Source organism: Pelodiscus sinensis, chromosome 16, assembly GCF_049634645.1.
Source record: "Pelodiscus sinensis isolate JC-2024 chromosome 16, ASM4963464v1, whole genome shotgun sequence".
In the NCBI taxonomy this organism is placed as follows: domain Eukaryota; kingdom Metazoa; phylum Chordata; order Testudines; family Trionychidae; genus Pelodiscus; species Pelodiscus sinensis.
This window is the reverse complement of record NC_134726.1, coordinates 21255639-21280425: the sequence shown is the minus strand read 5'-3', so window position 1 is coordinate 21280425 and position 24787 is coordinate 21255639. Positions and strand designations below refer to the sequence as shown.

Sequence of the window (24787 nt, the reverse complement as noted above, 5' to 3'; positions counted from 1 at the left end):
CAAAAAATAACGTTCCAAGGGACAACTGTTATATGACACACCCATGCTTTCCTGCATTTCCCTCCCCACCAATATGACATTACTCCCTTTTACAACCAAAATGACCTAGTTTATTGTCTGATAGAGTGCTTTCTTTCTCAAAAATTAGCAAAGCAAGAAAATCCTCTCTTAATATAGCAAGTAAAAAGCATGGCTTACAGTTTTTATTTGTGCTACTTTCTTGTAAATGTCCATATAACACATAAACTAACTTTTTTAATACCTGGATGCTTTATTTTGCTTGTTATTAAAAAGCACATATTTAATCACTGGGATGAATTTATTGTTTACTCAAAAGGGTTCATTATTACATCCCTCATAACAACTATATCTTTGTTACTGTGAGGGGTTCTCTAAGGCTGTGTCCAAACTACATCCCTTTTCTCGAAAAAGGGATGTAAATTAGACACTTCGAAATTGCAAATGGAGCCAGGATTTAAATTTCCCATGCCTCATTTGCATAATGGCGGCCGTGGTTTTTTCCGAAACAGCGCTTTTCAAAATAAAAACAGCTGTTTAGATGGGGATCGATCGAAAATAAACCCCTTTTTCAAAAGATCCTGTACGCCTCAAAAAATAAGGAGTACACGATCTTTCGAAAAATTAGGAGTACAGGATCTTTTGAAAAAGGGTTTTATTTTTGATCAATCCCCGTGTAAACAGCCATTTTTCTTTCGAAAAGCCCCATTTAAAAAAAAAGTGTTTGCCATTATGCAAATGAAGCATGGGAAATTTAAATCCCGGCTTCATTTGCAATTTCAAAGAGTCTAATTTACATCCATCCCTTTTTCGAGAAAAGGGATGTAGTTTAGACACAGCCTTAGTGCTTATCTTAGGGTACGTCTAGACTACATGCCTCTGTCGCCAGAGGCATGTAGATTAGGCTACCAGACATAGGAAAATGAAGCGGCGATTTAAATAATCGCCGCTTCATTTAAATTTACATGGCTGCCGCGCTGAGCCGACAAACAGCTGATCAGCTGTTTGTCGGCTCAGTGCGATAGTCTGGACGCGCGGGTGTCGACATCAAAGGTATTTGTCGACCACCCAGGTAAGCCTCCTGGGATGAGGTTTACCTGGGTGGTCGACAAATACCTTTGATGTCGCCACCCGCATGGCCAGACTATCGCGCTGAGCCGACAAACAGCTGATCAGCTGTTTGTTGGCTCAGCGCGGCAGCCATGTAAATTTAAATGAAGCGGCGATTATTTAAATCGCCGCTTCATTTTACTATGTCTGGTAGCCTAATCTACATGCCTCTGGCGACAGAGGCATGTAGTCTAGACGTACCCTTAATTTATAAAGGACTTTTGTCTGCTGTTACTGTTACATTAATAATGTCTTTAAAACCTGGTTAGCCATATTTTAATAGAGTAACAAATTGTTAAGAAACAACATCAGTGGATTTAAAAACTGCCAGTATTCCTATGCTTTATGTTAAAAATCTATTGCCCTCATACTAAAATACCTTATAATTAGAGCAGGTGGTCTCAAACTTCATTGCACCAAAACCCTCTTCTGAATTCAGAAGGGGAAACTCAAGCCTGAAACACCTGCGCCCCTGCCCAATAACTCAAGCATTCAAGGGAAAAGCTGAAGTCCAAAGCCCAGTCCCAGGTGAAGGGGCTTGTTTCCTGAGTCCCAACATGCCAGACTGAAACCTTCAGACTAAGCCAGTCCTGGGCACCCCAATACTATGGACTGTGGCCCACCGTTTGAGAACTGCTGCATTAGTGGAAATATGGATTGGGGGACCATTCAACACTGAATCTTTCCAACATGTCTCTACAAAAAATCAAACAATAAAACCCCCACAAAAAACCCCACACGCAACATCAAACCAAACCAAGGTCCTCACAATCCCAAACCTACACTATGCAACTGTGAAAATTAACTGCTGAATGGTCCTACAATATTTAATTATTTCATATTATGAGGTAGTCTGCTCTCAATTTCCTTTCTTTAAAAACCTCAATAATATAATGTGATGAACACTGTATACATCAAGAGATTTCTAAGCTAGACACTACAAATATTGTGGTATGAATGAATAGTACTCACAAATAATTTTCATATGCAGTAAAACAACTTTCCATGTCCTCCACAGTGTCCATTGCAAATGACATAAAACTCACTTATAAAATCTAATGATTTTGCAACTACAGTATAAAACTTCGTGAAGTCTTAGTGAAAACTAAAGCAATCTTAGTTACACAGAAAAACAAATTCTGAACACAAAAGACAAATTTTGGAGGACCAGCCAAGTGAGGTAAGTGTAAAGTATTTTTGGCTATATCAAATGTATGCATATGTTAATGGCTAATTCTACATATGTAATTGCATGCCAAACATTTTGAAAGCTGTGTCTGATGTCAAAATAGTCTAAACTGCTTGCTTTGCTTACTAGGTTCTGAATATTTAACACATCCCTGGTTTGTTTCCAGATTATTAATTTAAAACAGTGTTTCTCAACCTTTTAATACTAGTGACCCCCTTTGGGCTTAAAATATCTATGACTTCTTCCTAGAAAAATAAGCTATTCCAGAAGAAATAATTTGAAATAGTTTATTTCAAAGTAGCACGTCTACATGCCATATTCTCATAAAAATAGTGCTGAACTATTTTGAAATAGAGCATCCACACTGATCGGACGCTAACTCGCATTTAAGGCCACTCGGAACCACTTCAGGCAGGGCATCAGGACAGCAGTTACTTCATGGAGCTTCTCCGTGAGACTATCTGAGGCTCTTGCTTAAAGAGCCTCCCCTGTACAGCCGTGTCTCAGGCTTTTTTCCTTTGCCCACCTCATTGAGGAACAGCAAAGCCTTTTCTTTTGCCTGCTTTGGTTGCCCTTGCAGACACCTCAGCCATCCAGCTATAGAGCCAGAGCTGTCTCTGGGTAGTTAGTGGTTATTGCAGCTCCCAGCCCCCGCAGAAACCCAAGCCCCTGGTCCTCGCCTCTCTGTGAGCACAGCTCATGCTACTGGATCCTGCCCACCCTCCCCCGCACACAGTGCACCACTGCTTCTGGCATCTGGACACCAGTGCTGACTGGTGGGACTGGCTCATCACGGAGCAGTGGGATGATCAGCATTGGCTCCAGAATTTCCAGATGAGGAAGGACACCTTTCTGGAGCTCTGTGAGTGGCTCACTCCTGCTCTCAGGTGACGGGACACTCATATGAGACCTGCCATCCCCCTCCAGAAGCAGGCTGACATTGCCATTTGGAAGCTCACTACACCGGACAACTATCAATTCGTCAGGAACCAGTTCAGCGTGGGGTGATCGACCATCAGGGCCCTGCTCATGCAGGGATGGCTCTCTTGGGCTATTGTCCCAGGAGGGGGGTGGACTGCTGCAATGGGGTTCCCTACGGAATGGGGGGGATGCAAGCCCCCTCCCTGGGAGGTTTTTCAGTCCTGTCTTCACAAAGTCCTATTGGGGGATAGAGTAAGTGGGGGGTTGCTCCTGCTTTGGGGGGGGGGAGAGAAACGTTGGGCTCGGGGACCTCCTGAGGGCTCTAGCCACCCTGTGAGTCTCTGTTTCTGTTTGTCTCCTTCTACAGATGGTGCGGGCCATCAACACCATCTTGCTGCGCAGGGTCATCAATCTTGGTGACGTGGATACCATTGTCGCCAGCTTTGCCGACATGGGCTTCCCCAACTGCAGGGGGCTACTGACAACACTCACATCCCTATCTGAGCCCCCAACCATCAGGCTTCTGTCTATATCAACCAGAAAGGATTCTTCTCGATGGTCCTGCCGGCCATCACGTTCCACCGGGGTTGGTTTACAGACATCTGCCTGAGTCTGCAGGCATGCCCATATGCGGTATGGCTGGGGTATGTGTGTGCATGTATCTCCATGTCCCCAACCTCCTTCTAGCAGTGGCTAGTGGAGGGAGGGTGTCTCAGCCCAGGGTCAGGAGTATGGCAGGCCTCTCCAGACACCCGGTGGCCAATAGCACAAGGGTCCTCTGGTGCCGCCTGCTGGGGCTGTGCCCTGGACTGTCGCTCCACATGTTCCCACGTGCACAGGCTGCTGCGTGGTCCCCAGGCCGCAAAGGCCAAGCAAAGAATGTGCTCCAGCCCCTCGCCTCCTGCCCCTTCCATCTTATGTGTGTAGGAAACTTGATGGCACTCACCTGATGTGTATTCCCTGGCCTCGGACATATCCAGAACATGAGGTACTAGCTCCAGAGTCACGAGGGTGACAGTGCTGGCCTCGTCCAACACCTGCTCCTCCTCCTCCTCCTCCGCGTCTCTGTCCCCCCAGGAGGTAGCCCTGAGTCTACTACAGGGGGAGAGGGGGTGGAGGAGGGGGCGGGAGGAATTGCCCCGCCCTCCAGGACACGGTCCAGGTCCTCGTAGTAGGGACTAGTGCGAGATTCTGCCTCGGAGTGGGAGCTTTGCTCTTGGGCCCTTTACTTTCATCCGCACCTGCTCCTGTGTGCGGATGTATCACTTCTTGGCCAGGCTCTCAGCCATCCGGCCATAGACATCCACGTTTCTGCATCTGGTTCGGAGATCCTGAAGGTCTGTCTCCTGACCCAGACATCAATAAGGTCCAGGATCTCTGCACCAGACCAGGAAGGCACACACCTCTTTTGGCCCTGGGAGCAGTGGAGAGTTGGGTGGGAGCAGCAGACTGACTCATTTTGCTAAAATCCAAGGCAGTGGCAGCTGCTGGGTGGCTTAGAGCTGTCAGGGCCTCTTGTGTGCCACAAGCCCTTTTCCCTGAGGCTGCAGCTTTAAGATCTCCAGGGGAAGGGGGGGCTATAGAGTTTGGCTGAGTGTAGACAGAGCAGCCAGCAGGGCACTGTGGGAAGGGCTGGAGGCCCCTTATTTTGAAATAACTGCAGCTGCCCTGTCTACACAGTCTCTATTTCAAAATAGCTATTTATGAAAAGGCATTATTCCCCGCAGAATGAGGTTTACCAATGCTGAAATAAGCTACCTGTTATTTTGAAATAATTTCAAAATAATGCAATTGCTGTGTAGTCGCTCACATAGTTATTTTGGAATAATGGCCATTATTCTAAAATAACATTGCTGTGTAGACATACCCATGTACATTAGCTTTGCAGGCCTTCTGTGGCCAAGCACTGCAGGCAGTTGCCCTGTTTCCTACCTCTAACACTGGCTCTGTTTGTGAGTCCCCTCCCCCTACACCCATCCCATATCCCCAGGCTGAGAAACACTGATGTCACACATATGGTATGCATCTTTCAACAGAAGAATGATTTTGCCACCTTTGATGTTAAATGTGCATAAATTAGATACATTAATCACACATAAGGAAGAAAGAGTTGAGTAAAGACACTGTAACATGGGGTTGGCAATAATTTTTGATGGGGGGACACTCCAAGATGTTAGAGGAGGTGCAGGGTCTGGAAAGTGGTGAAGGGCTGGACTCTTCCATGATATTAATGGATGATCTTGTAAATTGGAGTGATAGCAATAGGATGAAATTTAATAGTGAGAAGTGTAAGGTTATGCATTTAGGGATTAATAACAGGAATTTTAGTTATAAGCTGGAGACACATCAGTTGGAAGTAACGGAAGAAGAGAAGGACCTCAGAGTCCTGGTTGATCACAGGGTGACTCCGAGCCGCCATTGTGACATGGCCGTGAAAAAGGCTAATACGGTCTTGGGATGCATTAGGCGAGGTATTTCCAGTAGAAATAAGGAGGTATTAGTGCTGTTATACAAGTCATTGGTGAGACCTTATTTGGAATACTGTGTGCAGTTCTGGTCTCCCATGTTTAAGAAGGATGAATTCAAACTGGAACAGGTACAAAGAAGGACCACTAGGATGATCCGAGGAATGAAAACCTGTCTTATGAAAGAAGACTCAAGGAGCTTGGCTTGTTTACATTAAACAAAAGAAGGCTGAGGGGAGACATGATTGCTCTCTTTAAATATATTAGGGTATGTCTACACTACCCCGCTAGTTCGAACTAGCGGGGTAATGTAGGCATACCGCACTTGCTAATGAAGCCCGGGATTTGAATTTCCCGGGCTTCATTAGCATAAGCGGGGAGCCGCCATTTTTAAATCCCCGCTGCTTCGAACCCCGTGCAGCGCGGCTACACGGGGCTCGAACTAGGTAGTTCGGACTAGGTTCCTATTCCAAACTACCGTTACTTCTCATGAAACGAGGTGTACCGGTAGTTCGGAATAGGCACCCTAGTCCGAACTACCTAGTTCGAGCCCCGTGTAGCCGCGCTGCACGGGGTTCGAAGCAGCGGGGATTTAAAAATGGCGGCTCCCCGCTTATGCTAATGAAGCCCGGGAAATTCAAATCCCGGGCTTCATTAGCAAGTGCGGTATGCATACATTACCCTCCTAGTTCGAACTAGGAGGGTAGTGTAGACATACCCTCAGAGGGATAAATACTAGGGAGGGAGATGAATTATTTAAGCGTAATACCAATGTGGACACAAGAACAAATGGATATAAACTGGCTATTAGGAAGTTTAGACTCGAAACTAGACAAACGTTTCTAACCATTAGAGGAGTGAAGTTCTGGAACAGCCTTCCAAGGGAAGTAGTGGGGGCAAAAGACTTAACTGGCTTCAAGATTAAGCTAGATGGGTTTATGAAGGGGATGGTTTGATGGGATAACATGATCTTGGCAACTAATTGACCTTTCACTATGAGTGGTAAAAAGGCCAATGGTGGGATGATAGGAGTTACTATAGAGAACTTTTTCCTGGGTGTCTGGCTGGTGAGTCTTGCCCACATGCTCAGGCTTCAGCTGATCGCCATATTTGGGGTCAGGAAGGAATTTTCCTCCAGGGTAGATTGGCAGAGGCCCTGGAGGTTTTTCACCTTCCTCTGTAGCATGGGGCAAGGATAAATTGCTGGAGGATTCTCTGCATCTTGGGGTTGTTAAACCATTTGAGGACTTCAATATCTGAGATATAGGTGAGAGGATTATTCCAGGAGTGGGTGGGTGAGATTCTGTGGCCTGCATTGTGCAAGGGGTCAGACTAGATGATCATAATGGTCCCTTCTGACCTTAAAGTCTATAGGCTGTGTCTACACTGGCATGAATTTCCGGAACTGCTTAAAACGGAATACTATTCCGTTTTCAGTTTTTCCGGAAAAGGAGCGTCTACATTGGGAGGCTGCTTTTCCGGAAAAGCCCTTTTTCCGGAAAAGCGTCTGTGGCCAATGTAGACACGCTTTTCCGGAAAAGAGCCCCGATTGCCATTTTCGCGATCGGGGCTTTTTTTCTGGAAAAGACTACTGGGCTGTCTACACTGGCCCTTTTCCGGAACAGTGTTCCGGAATAAGGACTTATGCCCGAGCGGGAGCAGAATAGTTTTTCCGGAATAGCGGCTGATTTTGTACAGTAGAGCATCGTTGCTTTTTCGGAAATTCAAGGGCCAGTGTAGACAGCTCGCAGCTTATTCCGGAAAAGCGGCTGATTTTCCGGAATAAGTGGCCCAGTGTAGACACAGCCTATGAGTGTATGAGTAGCAAGGTTTGGGATTGAGGTTGGGTGCAGAAGGGAGCTTGAGATAAGGGACTGGGGAGCAGAAGGGAGTGTGGGGTCTGGGAGGGAGTTTGGATGAAGGAGGCAGTTGTGTCCTGGGCACTGGATAGGAGTGCAGGAGCAAATGCAGGGATTTGGGTTGTGACATGGGACAGGAGAAGGTTGTGATCTGGAGCTAAGAATTGGGTTGCAGGGGTTTGGGTTGTCATCTAGGGCAGGAGCAGGTTGTAACCTGGGGCAGGGGACTAGGGTGCAGAAGGAGGTGCGGGGGTTTGGATTGTGACCTAAAGCAGGAGGGGGTTGTGACCTGGGGAAGGAGACTGGGGTGCAGCAGGAGGTGCAGGGGTTTAGGTTTGACCTAGGGCAGTGGATTGGGGTGCAGGACCTGGGAGGGGGCATAGGATAAGGAGGGGGGCAGAATGTTTGGGTTATATGGGTTAGCAGGGCAGGAGTGGGGGGCAATGGGTTGGGGGAGGTAAGCGCTGGGGTGCCAGAGGCAGGCTCACACTGGGTGACTCCCATATAGCAGCCCAGCACATTTCTCATGCAGCCTTCCTTCCTGCCCACCCCTGCACAGACTGCAGGGGCTATGTGCGTCTGTGAATAAGAGCCTGAAGGGAGGGGGATTGGTGCTTCTCGTGTTGCCTGTTCTTCAAAAAGGCAGCTCTCATTGACCAAAAACTGGCCAATGGGATTGTGCTGGGGCAGGGGCAACATACAAAGCCTCTCCCCACTCCCCTGGGTTCACAACTGTAAAAGATAAATGGTCCGGCAGATGCTTTTCTGAGCAGCTTGCGGGGCGAGGGGAGGAGGGGGGCAGAGGGATGGAACAAGCAGGAAGCCTGCCTGAGACTCCCCATTCATCTGCGGGCCAGATCTAGTGGCTTTGCAGGCCACATACAGCCTGCAGACTGTATTTTGCTCAGCTCTGCTTTAACAGTTAATCAGATAGAAAAACATGGCAAATATTATTTTTAGAAGTTTCAGAGGGGTAGCAAAGTTATTTTTAGAGTAACTAAGGCCAGAATTTGGATTGCTCTACCTAAGTGGACTTGAATTAAGAAAAACAATTTTACAAAAATGAATGGAAATATTTATAAAATTGTGTATAGGTGGCAAATAAATCTTGCCATATGCTTAGTCTTTATAAATTGGTGTGTGAAACAAATACTTACATTGTATAGTGTTAGGGTGACTATATTTCAGTATGTGTCACTTGGTAAAATTACTGAGGGTATGTCTACACTACCATCCTAGTTCGAACTAGGAGGGTAATGTAGGCATACCGCACTTGCTAATGAAGCCCGGGATTTGAATTTCCCGGGCTTCATTAGCATAAGCGGGGAGCCGCCATTTTTAAATCCCCGCTGCTTCGAACCCCGTGTAGCGCGGCTACACGGGGCTCGAACTAGGTAGTTCAGACTAGGGTGCCTATTCCGAACTACCGTTACTCCTCGTGGAATGAGGTGCCCAGGGGTGGGCAATAATTTTTGATGGGGAGGCATTCCAAGACTTTGGTAAGTGGTCAAGAGACGCACTTGTTTATGGAGGGGGTGCCATGTCTAGTATGGAGGTGTACCGGTAGTTCGGAATAGGCACCCTAGTCCGAACAACCTAGTTTGAGCCCCGTGTAGCCGCGCTACACGGGGTTCGAAGCAGCGGGGATTTAAAAATGGCGGCTCCCCGCTTATGCTAATGAAGCCCGGGAAATTCAAATCCCGGGCTTCATTAGCAAGTGCGGTATGCCTACATTACCCCGCTAGTTCGAACTAGCGGGGTAGTGTAGACATACCCTGAGATCAAGTCATGGAGGCTGGGTCCATGGAGTGGTATTAGCCAGGGGGTAGGAGTGGTGTCCCTGCCCAAGGTTTGTGGAAGGCTGGAGAGGGATGGCACGAGACAAATGGCTTGGTCACTGTCTTCGGTCCATCCCCTCCAGGGTCCCTAGGGTTGGCCGCTGTCAGCAGACAGGCTACTGGGCTAGATGGACCTTTGGTCTTACCCAGGACGGCCATTGTAAGCTCAGGGCTCAGGGTCGGGGGTCTCACTGGACCCCCTTGATTCTCTTGCACACCTGTTCCTGGGTGGCCAGGCTGGCAGCTCTCCTGCCCTAGCCGGCCACTTTCCTGTGCCTAGTGCGGAGATCGTGCACGAGGTCCACGATGTCTGCACTAGCCCAGGCGGGTGCCCACCTCTTGCAGTCCCGGGCAACCTGCCGGGAGCCACCAGCCTGGTCCCGGGAAGAGGGGGAGGGCTGGGGGGCATCGGGTGGCTGGCTCGATCCGTGCCAGGTGCAGGGTCTGCTGGCTGGGTGCTGGCAGGCTTGCACCTGGCACGGGCACCATAGCCAGCCCGTGCCCCTTTAAGGGGTCCAGGGCCGGGAGGGGTCAGAAGAGTTTCTCTGGTGTTGGCCAGAGTGGCCACCAGGGGAAGCTGGGGAGGGCTAGCCTCCCACTAGTTCGAATTAAGGGGCTACACACCCCTTAATTCGAATGAGCTAATTCGAACTAGGCTTAATCCTCGTAAAATGAGGTTTTCCTAGTTCGAACTAAGCGCTCCGTTAGTTCGAATTAAATTCGAACTAACGGAGCGCTAGTGTAGCGCCTATGAAAGTTAGTTCGAACTAACGTCTGTTAGTTCGAACTAACTTTGTAGTGTAGACATACCCATATTGGGGAAGTGAGCAAATGATCCAACCTTCCCTGCCTGGTGCTCCCTGCCCTGAATGTCTGGCTGTATTCCTAAGACAGACCCACCTCTCCTGGTACCTGGCACTGTGTTTTCCTGAGACAACATGTGGGAAGCATGGGGGGGTGATATGTTCCCCATATTTCTGCCAGGGTTCACTCCAGAATGTGGCCAGCAGCAGCTTTTCAGCACTGTGCATGAGGGAAGGGTTGGGAACTGCTTTCAGCTGTGGGGGCAGAGGGGAAGAGATGACCTGGTGTTTTTGTAGCATTCTTCCTTCCCCACATTCTCCCCCCTACCCTCCGCCATGTGGCTAGAAGCAGCTTGTCCCTTCCTGCCTGCACAATGTTGAAAGGCAGCTAACTGGCCACCAATGTAACCCAGTTGCCTTTGGCTGCAGTGAGAGCTGGAAGAGCAAGGGCAGGGAGAAGATGGCAAGAGGGGCAGCATGTCAAGAACCAATGGGGTGAACAACAGTGACACGTAATTGGTTGACACCTAGCACATGCCCATATTCACCAGCCAATGCTGCTCGCAGTGTGCAGCCAGTGGTGACCCAAACTGGATGAGGGCGAACCCTGCTGCTCAAAAGTTGGCACAGGGAAATGGCTCAGCCTGCGCTCTGCATCTTCACTCTACCACCAGCTTTTCATGCCATCCCCAGCATTGGCCACTCACTGGATTCCTCCACTCAGCACTCGTGGGTGGGTGACAAGTGAGCAAGGATCTGGCCTGTAGCAGGACCATCAGTACTAAAGGGAGGGAGACAGAAAACACACAACAACTTATCTGTTTTTAATAAAAAGTCAGGACATCAGCAGGAGGGGTTAAATGTAGGATTGTCCCTTTAAAAACAGGACATCCGATCACCCTAACAGTGTACATTAAGGCTACGTTTACACTGGCATGATTTTGCGCAAGAACTCTTTTGTGGAAGTTCTTGTGCAAAAACTCTTCCACTGACATGTGCCTTTGCACAAGAGCATCCATGCTAGTGTAGATGCTCTTTTGCGCAAGAAAGCTCTGATGGTCATTTTAACCATAAGGCTTTCTTGCACAAGAAATTCATGTTGCCTGTCTACACTGGCCTCTTGAGCAAGAACAGTTGCGCAAGAGGGCTTATTCCTGAGCGGGAGCATCAGAGTTCTTGCACAAGAAGCACTGATTTCATGCATTAGAACGTCAGTGTTCTTGCGCAAGAACTCGCGGCCAGTGTAGACAGGCAGCAAGTTTTGGTGCAAAAGCGGTGGCTTTTGCGCAATGTCACGCCAATGTAGACAAAGCCTAAATGTAGCATTTTTTCAAAAAACTTCAAAAGGCTAAGATACAAAAAAGAAATCAAGTCAATATTCCAACAGTGTTACAATGACTGAACATGTTCAATTTTTCATACTCTGTCATATTGATAAGGCTTATGAAATATACTACTCAAAACTAACGCAGTTTAAAATGACATACATAATACATAATAAAATAAAATAAAATAAGTCAGTTTGAACAACACAAAATGATTAAGGGTAAATAGTGGTTTAAAAAAACCCTTTAGAATTCTGAAATAGTGTCTTGCACTGAACAACACAAAATGATTAAGGGTAAATAGTGGTTTAAAAAAACCCTTTAGAATTCTGAAATAGTGTCTTGCACTGAAAACTAAGAACTGACCTCAAAACACTTTTCCTTCTTTGCTTGATGCAGAAGTTCAGCCATTCCAGGCAGAAGAATTGGAAATATGTAATATTCTAAGTATTCTCGAGGAGAACCTGGACAAAAAAAACCATTTTTTTCATTACAGATTGAACTTAGTCTGGAGAAAGATGGACATAATTTGAAATAAATGAAATAGCCTTAATTTTAATTGATATAATCTCAGCATGTTCTAAGCACAGATTCCTTCAGTTTAGATAGTCACAGATTTCACTCCTCTTAAGGTGTAAAGAATACATCAACTTGAATCAGTTTCAAACTGAAGGCTTTCTCCTCCCCTCCAGATGAATAATATCCACACATTATTAGTTTGCTTTCCAACCCCTTAAAATTGGCGTAACATAGTCACAAAATTCAATTATTAGGTATCAGGAGGAGAGCCAAGTCAAATCTGCACTTTGTGGCACACTGATTTCCCTCTCTTACCCATCTCCTTTTCACTGGCTTTATGTCATCATGAATAAACCCCTCCAGGAACAAGAGAAATAAACAGAATTGCCTTCAGAGCTCCATCAATACAACTCCTGATCTACCAGCAGGCATAACTGTTGGGTGTTCTCATGCTTTTTCCTTTGCCTAGATTGCCAGTCCTGAGTCCTTGGAAGTGAGAGAATGAAATGGAATTTGGATCTGCTTAGTAGGTCACAACACTTAACTTTAGACCACAAAGCCAGTTCAAGGTTAAGCTCCTTCAAACAAAAAGTTTGTCCATGATTAAAGTAGGGGAGAATTTTAAGAATGAAATTTCAAAAGCACTCAGCATTGACCTTTACTCAGTGAAGTCAATGGTACAGATCCCATTAACTTCAGCATGAGTTTAGGCTCAGGACAAGCACTTTTGCAAAACACAATATTTACGCTTTAAGGTGAAAAAATAAACTCAAAAGTCTGAAATGACAACATGATAACCTTTCAAATTACATGGTCCAGTGAATGGAAATACATACACATTTGATTTAACTAGATGAATTTCTGTCCTGAATTACTCTGGATTTATGCCACTGTAGCTCCATTACCTTCATTGGAGTAAATGAGTTAGTCAAGAGCAGAATATGACCTACTTTTTCTTCTGGCTTTTCTGATCTTAAAGTTAAAGATAAATTAAATAAAACAAGAAAGCTATTTTTAAGAAGCATTTCAGTATGTAACTTCAATACCACACATAAAATATCCCAATTAACTACATAAAAACTAAACAAGATTTAATCTTATCCCATACTCTTTTATAGTAATAATTATTTTTAATAATTTAAGTGTGTCCTGTTTCTTTAGTCATGGTGTTTTAACAGTATTAATTGACTGGATATTTTATGGACAAACTACGTGCAAATTGTGTACTTTGTACGCCAGTCTTGGAAATGGAACTAAATACATACAGGCTGTGTCTAAAACTTTATGTTTCTAAATGACTCTGTGTTTCAATGAGATTTGAGCATTTAACTCTAAAAATTGTAATCTAGACACCAAAATGACTGAGAAAAGTGAACCCTTTTCAAAGATTCAAATTGGTCTGTACTAACAACATTAAAAAGTAATATTCTGGAGCACTGAACATTATAAAACAAATTTTATATCAGGTGTGGAAAATGTTTTATTAGTCATCAAATCAGAGTAATTCAGAAATCCTAGGGAAGAAGCACAGAACTTTTTGGGGGGAAGCAAACAGCTTAAGTGCTGTCCTTAGTCAAGAGTCAAAGCTACTGTTGCAGTATTTGTATCTTAATGTGGCAAATAAAGATTAATTATTAAAAAGGTTGTCTCCTGGCAATGTATATCTAGAGCAGAGATTTTGTTTACTGTTTCATACCCTTAATCCGCTTAAGACATCTCTTGAAAATGTTCCTAATTGGAAACCCCACAAAAAAGCATTGGTGTTGTTGCTGCTTGTCACAGCCTGCCATTATGGAAAACAATGATCAGAAGCAAGAGAAGAAACATGGAAAAGTAGGGGAAGAAAGGTGATTGTAAGGAAAACATATTGTTACAGGTTCTATGTGAATGTCAGAAGTTAAAACCAGACATCTAAAAATGGAGCAAGAGAAATTCAGAGTCTGATCACAGATGGAAAGGAAACATATGGGCAAAAGACTATACAGTATTTTGAAAGAAGTTTTCAGACTCAATTATATAGTTATCTTACTGAACCTAATTAGACTTTAAGATTAGAAAGCAAAAATATTTGCCATTCTTAGTAAGTCACTATTCAGAGTAGGAAAATTGTTCTCAGTAGCTTTATACAATTATACATAAAGTCCTTAATTCTGTAAACAAAGTATTATATTATAGACTATAGATTTCTAATGCTTATTGAGAATATCAGTATGATTCTGCAAGGATAAGAATGCCCTTAAAGTACTGGGGATCAGTTATGAGAACCTCAAGTAAGAAATTATATGGAAGTTCTTAATTTATACTTCTATAATTACAGTAGGGTGTCCCCACATAGGTCAGCATTTGCACTCTTTCAAAAATAGGAGAGCTTGTCAGGATAGCTCAACATTCTTTGGCATATCTTGATGAAGATCTTCAGTGCAAAAACATACTCAGAACATACAAAGTGGTATGGAGAGCAGAAGGGATATGCATGATTAATCTACCTGCCCCAATTTAATTGGTTAAATTTTAACCGGTTAACAGATAAACCGGAATTTTAACATTACTAGAAGGCAGCATATATGTTATATTATTTTTGGCCCAGTAGAACCCCTTTCATATACAGCCAGATGTGCTTTTTCAGGTCTTTGTCTATGATCAGAAATATTAGCCATATATAGCTCTGTGCCCACCCTGATATATTGTACCATGCACAATGTTGCTTGAATTCACATGACCTTCTTTATATCCTTTCTGTTGCTTACAAAGTAAATATATTCTTTCAGACCTTTACTTACAAGTTTTTGGATTTGGTGCTTCAGGTGGTAGAGCTAGTGTGGGTATGAAAGGTACTTTTTGGGCAACGGAACATTCAGTAGAAGCTGAGTAAAGCTGTTCTGTACGTTGAGGCTGCAAAATTCCTTTATCCAAAGAAACCTGTTTAAAATAAACATAACTGATAATTATCCAGAATTGTTTCCCTTCATAAATATATTTCAAGTAAAAACACTGTGAGAGGAAATACAAGTTCTGTAATAAGAAATTTACAATGAATTAAAATACTATCTGATTTCAATATTTGGGTTGGACAGTTTATATCTTTACAAATACTTTAAACAAAGAGAGAATTCTGTTTGGAAAAAACAGCTGGACTCCAGTGAACTAAAAATGTTCAGATGTATGTGGCTATGTATGTGAAAGGCTAGGACAGTTGTCTTAAGAAGGGCTCTGTCAAGGGATTTTCACAATTTAAAAATTGTATTTTACTCACTATTAATAAATAATACTAATATTATTAATAAATAATAATACTAAAATCGAAATATTTTCCTTATGAACATTTTTCCATTACGGTAAATTGCTTACATACACTACTTGCTTTTGTATCCTGGAATCCTTTTTGTTGTTTAATACAAGAATTGAAATGTTTGTGATTTTTAAAAAAATATAGAGAGCCAAATTCAAAGCTGATGCAAACCCAAGCCTGAATTTTTCTCAGCTGAAAAAAAAAATTGCAACAACACAGCTTGTGAAAAATTATAGTCAGAAAAAAATAATGATATTAACAAGACTAAAAGACTGCAGGCCTACAGGCTAGGAATGCAGGAACTGTTATAGTGGATAAGAATATTACTCTATCAGGGTACAGCTAAAGTACGGGGTTTTCTCCACCATGTCCAGGGAATGCGTTTGCTCTTTCACTTTTTTTTTTGCTTTTTAAAGCTATTTTGAAATAACTATTCTGGAATATCTTATTTTGAAATAAGTGTGCAGTGTAGACATACCCCTAGAGAGCTTAGCACAGAGAAGTTATAATACAGGCAGTCCCCGGGTTACGTACAAGATAGCGACTGTAGGTTTGTTCTTAAGTTGAATCTGTATGTAAGTCGGAACTGGCGTCCAGATTCAGCCGCTGCTGAAACTGACCGCCAGTTCCGACTTACATACAGAATCAACTTAAGAACCCCAAGCGTCCCCAAGTCAGCTGCTGCTGAAACTGATCAGCGGCTGATTCCAGGAAGCCCGGGGCAGAGCAACTCTGCCTCGGGCTTCCTGTAGTCAGCGCTGGTCAGTTTCAGCAGCAGCTGCTGACTTGGGGACGCCTGGGGCAGAGCAGCTGGGGTGCTGCTGGGTTGCTCCAGTAGCGCCGATCCGGCGCTACTGGAGCAACCCAGCAGCACCCCAGCTGCTCTGCCCCAGGCGTCCTGATTCAGCCGCTGCTGAAACTGACCAGCAGCGGCTGAATCAGGACGCCTGGGGCAGAGCAGCTGGGATGCTGCCGGGTTGGTCCAGTAGCGCCCAGAGCGGCGCTGTGGGACCAACCGGCAGCGCCCCAGCTGCTCTGCCACAGGCGACGGAGAAAAGCCTAGTCTGCTGGGAGGGGGGGGGCGTACTAGCTGCGCACCTCCCCCACCCCCAGCAGACCAGGAAGACGCGGGCGGCGGACTGAGACGCACCGCGGTCCCGCCGCCCGGGTCCTCCGCGGCTTTGCTCCCAGTCTCCCTAGTCTGCTGGAGACCAGCAGACCAGGGAGACAGGGAGCAAAGCCTCTGAGGACGCCGGCAGCGGGACAGCCGCAGCGCACCTGGGCTGCCCCCCTGCCGGCTTCCCCCGCGGCTTTGTAAAGCCGCGGGGCGGGGGGCTCGCGTAGCGGAGCAGCCCAGGCGCGCCCCTTTGCTCCACGTCTTCCTGGTCTGCAGACCAGGGAGATGCGGAGCAGCTTTTCTTGCCGGGGAGAACACGGGAGGCGGGACCACATGGTCCCGCAGTCCATGTTCGTAACTGCGGATCCGACTTAAGTCGGATCCGCGTAAGTCGGGGACTGCCTGTATGTTAATATTCATGTAAAATGTGAATATAGTAAGCTAACAAATGTATAGTAGGCTAAAATAACTATGAGATGCCTAGTTCAAATGAATACATTCAATTTAGGCTAATCAAACTGTTTTTTAGATAATTTTGTAGGGCTAATTTGATGCTCAATGTAATGAGCTTTATATTTGAGTCTGTGAAGATTTATTTTGCTGTACAGGCACTGAATGGCGCATGTGTGAAAATGGAGCACAAGTCTTCTATTCTTTCTACTTGTCTCATTTTTGGGAACATGGAGAGTATTGAAACATACAGACCTTTTTGTATTTCAATATCCTGCCTATTCATTAGAAGGAAGCAGATAGGCAGAGCAAAGGGACAGTGCACTGTGCAAACCAAAACACAGCTGGTAATTTAATTTTACACATAGTAAAATCAGCATATGTTGACTCTCTCCTCAGACCCTATGCTACCAGCACTCCTAGCTACCTTCGAGACCCCACTGATTTCTTTACGAAACTACAGAACATCAGTAATCTTCCTGAAAACACTATCCTGTACGTCATGAATGTAGAAGCTCTTTGCACCAACATCCCACATGATGATGGATTATTAGCTGTCAGGAACACTATCTCTGATGATGCCACTGCACACCTGGTGACTGAGTTTTGTGCTTTTGTTCTCACCCACAACCATTTCCAATTTGGGGAAAATTTATACCTTCAATTCAGCAGAACAGGTATGGGCACCCGCATGGCCCCACAATATGCCAAAATCTTTATGACTGACCTCAAACAATGTTTCCTCTTGCCCCTTACTCTCTTATGCTACACTGATGACATCTTCATCATATGGACCCATGGAAAGGATACCCTTGAAGAATTTCACAGGTATTTCAACAACTTCCACCCCACCATCAACCTTAGCCTGGACCAGTCCACACAAGAGATCTATTTCTTTGACACTATAGTACACTTAAATGATAACCACATTTCCACCATCTTATACCGGAAACCTACTGACAATTATACTTACCTACATGCTTCCAGCTTCCATTCAGGACACATTACCCAATCAATTGTTTAAGCCAGGCCCTAAGATACAACCAAATTTGTTCCAATCCCACAGACAGAGACAAACACTTACAGGATCTCTATCAGGCATTCTTAAAACTTAAATACCATCCGAGAAAATAAAAACACAGATTGACATAGCCAGACGAGTACCCAGGCATCAGCTTCTTCAAGGCCCAACAAACAAAATAACAGAACATCACTAGTCATCACCTACAGCTCCCTAACTTAAACCCCTCCAGCATGTCATTAACTATCTACAACCTATCCTGGAAAAAAATCCTTCACTCTCACAGGCTTTGGGGGATAGGCTAATACTCAGCTATAGACAACTCCCTAACCTGAAACAAATTATTTCAAGCAACCACGCAGCACACCTCAAACATACTCACCCAGGGACCTGCCCCTGTAATCAGCTCCGGCGCCTAATCTGTCCAAACATCTACACAAGCAACATCGTCACAAGACCTAACCACATAAGCCACCACATCAGAGACTCACAACTGCACATCCACTATGTGATATATGCCATCAAGTGCCATCAATGCCCCTCTGCCATGTATATTAGCCAAACTGGACAGTCTCTACAACAAAGGATTAATGGATACAAATTAGATATTCAAAATGGTAACACACAGAAACCTGTTGGGAAACATTTTAACTTGCCTGGACTATTCTCTTACAAAGTAATCTCAGGAATCAACTAGAGAGTGAGTCTGCAGAACCGGCCTTCGTATGCAAATCTGAAACTCTCTCTCACGGCTTGAACAAAGACATGAACTGGATGGGCTAGTATATTCAACACCAAAATGACATCAAAAGCTAAGTATCGGGCACTTACAGCTTACTCTATTAGCCTAATTTAGCATGACACTTTAATTGAGATTTTTTTTCCCCTCCCTCTCTCACCTCTTTTTCCGCTCTATAATTCAACCTCTGTGCTTCTTGCTCCATATTTGTCATCTGAAGCAGTAGGTTGTGCCCACAAAAGCTCATGATACTATCTATATATTTTTTGGTTTGTGTCTAAGGTGCTACAGGGCCATTGTTATTTTTAAACTTTTTTTAGTTACAGACTAATACGGCTACCCCTCTGACACTTTTAAAGAACAGTGATTTGTGAAATGCTGCATTTGACATTTAAGAGAAGTTTGAAATACACAGTCACATGTTCATTGAATGAATTTGGTGACACTTTTTGGATATGTAGTCTTCCTTTGCATCTATTCAGACATACCATGTATAGATTTTTTTTTTGCTTGAATTGTACTCACAGAATCTTGTTTTGGTTCAGGACTATCTGGAAATGGAGGCTGCTCTGCTTCATACTCTAAAATAAAACAAAACCCAGACCATGCCAAATGTCAAAAGAAACTTTTCTGAAAACATACAAACCAATATTACTTACTAAAAGCTACAGGCTGTATTTCTCTTAACCAGGACTCTGATCTGGCAACATCTATGGTCCAGCAGGACCACAGATATTCCTGGACCACAGAGCTCAGGTATAGGGAGGTCTGGCTGCAGTGCAAAAGAGCGGCAAGGGGGGCTCAGCAACTCAGCTAGGAGCCCTGTGTTAGGGGGAAGGAATGGCACAATGGGGGTTTCTGGTTCCACCTGTTGGGCAGTAGCAGGGGGCCAGCAGCGGCTGTGGAGTTCTGGCCCAGCCATGGAGCTCCAGTCCCAGCAGCAACCAGGAAGCTCTAGCCCCGGCAGTGGCCAGGAAGCTCCAGCCCCTGCCACAAGGCTCTGGCCCCCGTGATGGCCAGAGAGCTCCAGCCCAGAGAGCCACGGATGGCCAGGCAGCAGCAGGGCTCTAGCTGAGTGGGGGGAAGCGTTCAGCACTGGCCATGAAGGGAGGGACCTCTACTGGTCTAGCAAATCCCCTCATTCAGGATCGGTCAGGTCCCAACAGTTCTGGATCAGGGAGGTCCAACCTGTGCTTTCATTTCCAGAAATGATTATATTTGAGAGAGTTTGTTTGTCTGTGAGCGGGCAAGCGAGTCCGTCTGTTCCTCCCTGTTATTTCAATAACTCCTAAATGGAAAGCGCTAAGACCACCATTTTTGGTATGTAGTTTCCTGTTATATCTTAAAGAAATATAAGGGCTTGGTTGAGTGGATTGGAGGGGGGCGGAGCTTTATACAGGGACGTATAAAAAGAAGTCTTCCTAAGCAGTAAGAACTAGAACCACAAAATTTGGTATAGAACTTCTTTCCTTATTGTAACTTAAAGCAAAGTGAGGGTTCGGCTGAGGGGAAGGGGGTCTGAAACTCTCCCTCCCCTCCAATGCATGTGGAGATGCAAAAAACCATACAGAAAAGAGACAGAATAGCAAGGCAAGTGAAAGGGGAGCCCTCCCCCTTCACATGGGACCACAGCTGACTGTTCAGCTTCATCAGGGAGCAAGGGGAAAGTGTGCACAGTTTGCTCCATTCATCAGTTTGGCCTTGGAGTACAGGGGGCAGATGAACTTGGACACTGCCCCCCAGCCAGGGGACATACACCTCTCCCTTGGCTGTGCCCGCTGCAACTGCAGCAGTCATGGACAGGCATTTCTCACTTGGCCCCAAGCTGCTGTGGTGACAGAGGGCTGGAGCTGTCCTCTCTTCTCAGGGCAGTCTGCACACTGAATCCCTCATGCTCAGCCTACCCCAGCTCAATGATTTAAATGAAGAAAAACAAAAATTATGTCAGTTAAAGATCTGATCAAGGCAGGGTAAATCCTCTAGAATTTAACTTATCATTTAATTTACTAGAATGAGGAAGAACCTCTGAGTCCATGTATCCTGGAGAATCATGGTCAATATTTTCAGTGAAATAGGAAGCCTTCCTTGAAAATAGTACAAAAAGTCCAAATAAGCAATGTAGCATAATTTAAGACTATAAAATGTTTGTTAAATAAAATGATGATGCTTGCATAAAATTAATAATCCTTTTAACTTATAAGCAAGAGTGGTTTTCAAATAAGGCTTTTTATAAACAATTAAACTTCTGTGAGCTAGATAAGTATTATGCTTGACAGTTTATAATTGAAAAATGGAAGTGCAGAGACGTTATGTGATCTTTGCAAACTATTCAATGAATCTGTAAAAAAACTGCGCTGACCATTAGACAGCATTTCCACATGAAATGCAAAATTTTCCTAATACATATCAATGGCAGAATCCTACCCTGACTATATGGACAGATCTCCCATTGAGGTCAATGACAGAATTGCAAAATTATGGGGCTAGTTGCAACTCCCACTAAAATAAAAGGGAATACTTCAGTTAACCTCATTGCTCTTGGATTTACCTCATAGAGAACAGGAGAGTGTAGTTAAGATCCACAAAGAAATGTTCTTAATTCAATTAATTTAAACATAGCAAGGAATTCCAGTGGTTCTCTGGCTGGGGAGTTCTCTGGCTGAGAATTTCAGGATTTCTACTCACAAACCATTCAATATTTCCACAAATTATTTATACAGTAGGAGTATATGGATTTGAGAAGCAAAATGAAATCTTACTGAATATTATCTTAATAAAATATTTGGCACTATATCTTCAGTACTTCAGTTTACATAATATAATGTTGGGATGTAAGCGAGTAGTTGACAAGTCAGCTAAACCATAAGTTAACTAACCAACAACCTGTATCAGAGGCAGCAAAGGGGGCAGCAGGAGCCAGTGCTGGGAGGAGCTGGCTTAAAAGCCAGTTCCCCCAGCACTGTCTCAGCGGTGCCACCTGCCCACCGCTTACACTGCTGCCTCTATCAGAGGCAGCAGCACAGGGAAGGGGTAGCAAGGGGAAGCTGCCACATAGCTCAGTCCCTTCATAGGGGCTGCTCTAGCTGGCCAGCTGTGGTCTTAAACTTCATATGAAAGTATCAGTTTATCAGGCAGTTGTCCTGACTATCATGCTGTATCGTTCAGTGTCATGGACCATATATCGCTGCCATATTTTGAAACTTGAGCAGTTTCAAATCAATATTACCAGAAACCCAAAATGGAATCACAGACATATACCCTGACCCAGCATTTTTTAGAAAATAGATGTCCCTGAAGAGTCTCGCTAACTTTGAAGGTAGTTATGGGAAGGAGCTACAGTCTGCCTTCACACTACACAATTCAGGGAGAGGACCTTAAGTGAAAATTATGCCTGTGACTATCCAATCTACCAGTTTTATAATTATGTGCCTTAACTGACACCATCGTGGCATCCATCCATGTTATGAACCCACCAATTCAGGCACATTGGGGTATGTGGCATTTCATTCTAGAATTAAAAATGGCCATTTAATTGGCCATTATCACACTGTACAGCACTATAAATACTACATAACTAAGCAGATAGCTTTGGGTTCAATAAAATGATTGGTGTGGGCTGCTCAACTTCCTGAAAATTTCTCATAGCCACAGCTGCTATTGCAGATGTTGGAGAAAGGCCAAGACAAAAGCTTCTATTGTTGCAATTGAAAACAAGGATTATTAATTTTGTATTAATATCACCATCTCTCTCCTTTTATGAGACAATATACTGATCCCCTTATAAACCACAAGGCCAGCTAATTTACTTGGGAATCAAAATACTGTCTCACACAAAAGGCAATGCTATTATCACTTCCTTAAGGGTGAAATAAATTTAACACTTTCCTCCCCCTTCACCAGTACATGATACAAGGCTATATTTCTAATAAACATGCCTGGTGACAACTGCTGTTGCAAGAGAAATACACACATTTTCTTAAATGTATTTGAACCTTTTCTCCTGCATTTGTGAACAATGTATTTTCTTTTAAGACCTCTATCAGCCTTTTGTCTGCAGAGTTGGGTCTGTCTAAACATTTATATTCCACTGTCCAGTTATTTACAACCCTTGACCCTACTGAACCAGGGAGTCCCCAGGACAGGGATGTGAATGCACTCCCCAAAAAACAAACAAACAAACAAACAAAAATGAAATAAATCAGGAGTGAGGCAGGGAAAGGCCTACTGAAATTGACAGACAAAACCCTCCAATCCCAGAGGGAGCGAAACTTAGAATCATAGAATCATAGGATTGTAAGAGACCTAAAGAGGTCTTCAAGTCCAACCCCCTGCTCAAAGCAGGACTAACCCCTACAAAATCATCCCAGAGAGGACTCTGTCAAGCCGGTATTTAAAAACCTCTAAAGATGGAGATTCCACCTCCCATTCCAGTGTTTCACCACCCTCCTGTTAAAACAGCTTTTCCTAATATCCAATCTCGATCTCTCCCACTGCAACTTGAGACCATTGCTCCTCATTCTATCATCGGTCACTACTGAGAACAACCTCTCTCCACCCTCTTAGGAACCTCCCTTTGACTACGTCTGCACTACAAGTTTTCTCGGCAAAAAATATACTAATGAGGCACTCATTTGCATGAGTTGTGATTCATTTGCATATATTCTGACAATCCATTTTTGCGCTGGGGTTTTTGCGCAAAAACAAGCAGTGTGAACTTTTTGCACAAAAACCCCTTTTTCTTCAAGACCTGTATGCCCCCAAAAAGGAGGTATACCAATCTTGCGCAAAAATCCCAGCACAAAAACGGATCAGCAGAAAATATGCAAATGAAATTACGATATTTTTGCCAAGAAAACTCGCAGTGTTGACGTAGCCTTTAAGCAGATGAAGGCTGCTCTCAAATTAAGGATGTTAAAGAGCAGTTATTTGGCTAATTGCTGGGCTCTTACTACATTTAAAATGCAAAGCCGCAGCACGGGCAGCTCCTGGAACAAGCAGGAGCAGGTTCTGAGCAGTCCTGGCTCATGCTGGCTCCGGAACCTCTACACCTCTGTATTTGAAATGTAGTAACAGCTGAGCAGCTCTTACTATATTTAAAAAGCAGACGCACAGCGGTTGCAGACGGACATGAGCTAGGACTGCTCCGTTCCGGCTTGCACTGGGTCCAGTAGCACCTGTTCACAGCGGCTCAGGCTGGCCGTGGGAAGGAGCTGTTCTGGCAGTAGCCCCTGTGTGCAGTCAGCCCCAGCCACTGTGAACAAGGGTTACTTGGTGGCAGCAGTCCCATTCCGGAGAGGGCCCCGCTCCCCTTTGGGACTCCCAGGGGTTTGGTATGCTGCTGGAGCAGCCTTCACCCATGTTGAGCTTCATCCCACCACAGGCTGACGCTGCTTCACAGCAGCCTCACCTACCCCCACCCCTGCTGCCTTTAACAGAGGCAGCGGAAGGGGGAAAGGCAGCACTGTGGAGATAGTGCTGGGGGAAAACCAGCTTTTAAGCTGGCTCCCCCAGTACTACCTCCAGTTCCTCCCCTTCCTTGCTGCCTCTGGTACAGAGGCAGCAAGGGGGGTGGGAAAAGCGAGCAGTCGAGTACTCCACTCCTCTACCGATAAGCTTATGCTTATGGGGTAGTCAACTACTCCTGTACATCCCTATATCAAATCCGACCACGTTCTTCTCTTCTGCAGACTAAACGAGCCCAAATCCCTCAGCCTCTCCACGTCAAGCGCTCCAGCCCCTCATCGTTTTGGTTGCCCTGCGCTGGACTCTCTCCATTGCGTCCGCATCCCACTCCCCAGTGCGCAATGAAGGGGAATAATCACGGCTCCAGCTCTGTGGGCAACGCTCCTCGACGGACAGTGAACCCGCCCCCAGCTGCAGGGAGGGAGGCTGGCGGCGGGAGTGGCTCCGAGGGGGGAATCCGCCTACCCCCGTCAGGGAGACTTGGGCGGGGGGCTCTGAACAGACAAATGTTCAGAGGGGGGGGGGGGGACGTGCAGGGGCCTCTCTCACCAGCGCAGATTTGGTCCCAGAGCGTCGTTGCTCCCTGAGCTCCAGCCATGGATGGGGCGCGGTTGCCAAGCAACGCCCAAGCGACGGGCGGCGATCACCAAGAGGAAGCCGC

General features: G+C 45.0%; 1 protein-coding gene across 4 annotated transcripts in view; it reads right to left on the bottom strand.

Annotated features, from left to right (window-relative positions):
* The window catches only part of IQCK (IQ motif containing K), a 124506-nt gene extending 99744 nt beyond the window's left edge, over positions 1-24762 (bottom strand). For all 4 annotated transcript variants that reach the window (XR_012896151.1, XM_075899410.1, XM_075899411.1 and 1 more), the window contains exons 1-4: positions 24676-24762; positions 19189-19244; positions 14828-14966; positions 11895-11992 (exon numbers count right to left, since the gene is read on the bottom strand). Coding sequence is in view for 3 of the 4 variants with exons in the window: in XM_075899410.1 (XP_075755525.1) it covers positions 11895-11992; positions 14828-14966; positions 19189-19244; positions 24676-24724 (342 nt within the window). In the remaining variant the exon portion in view is untranslated. The remainder of the gene's footprint in view (positions 1-11894; positions 11993-14827; positions 14967-19188; positions 19245-24675) is intronic.
* Between the last annotated feature and the right edge of the window lie 25 nt (positions 24763-24787).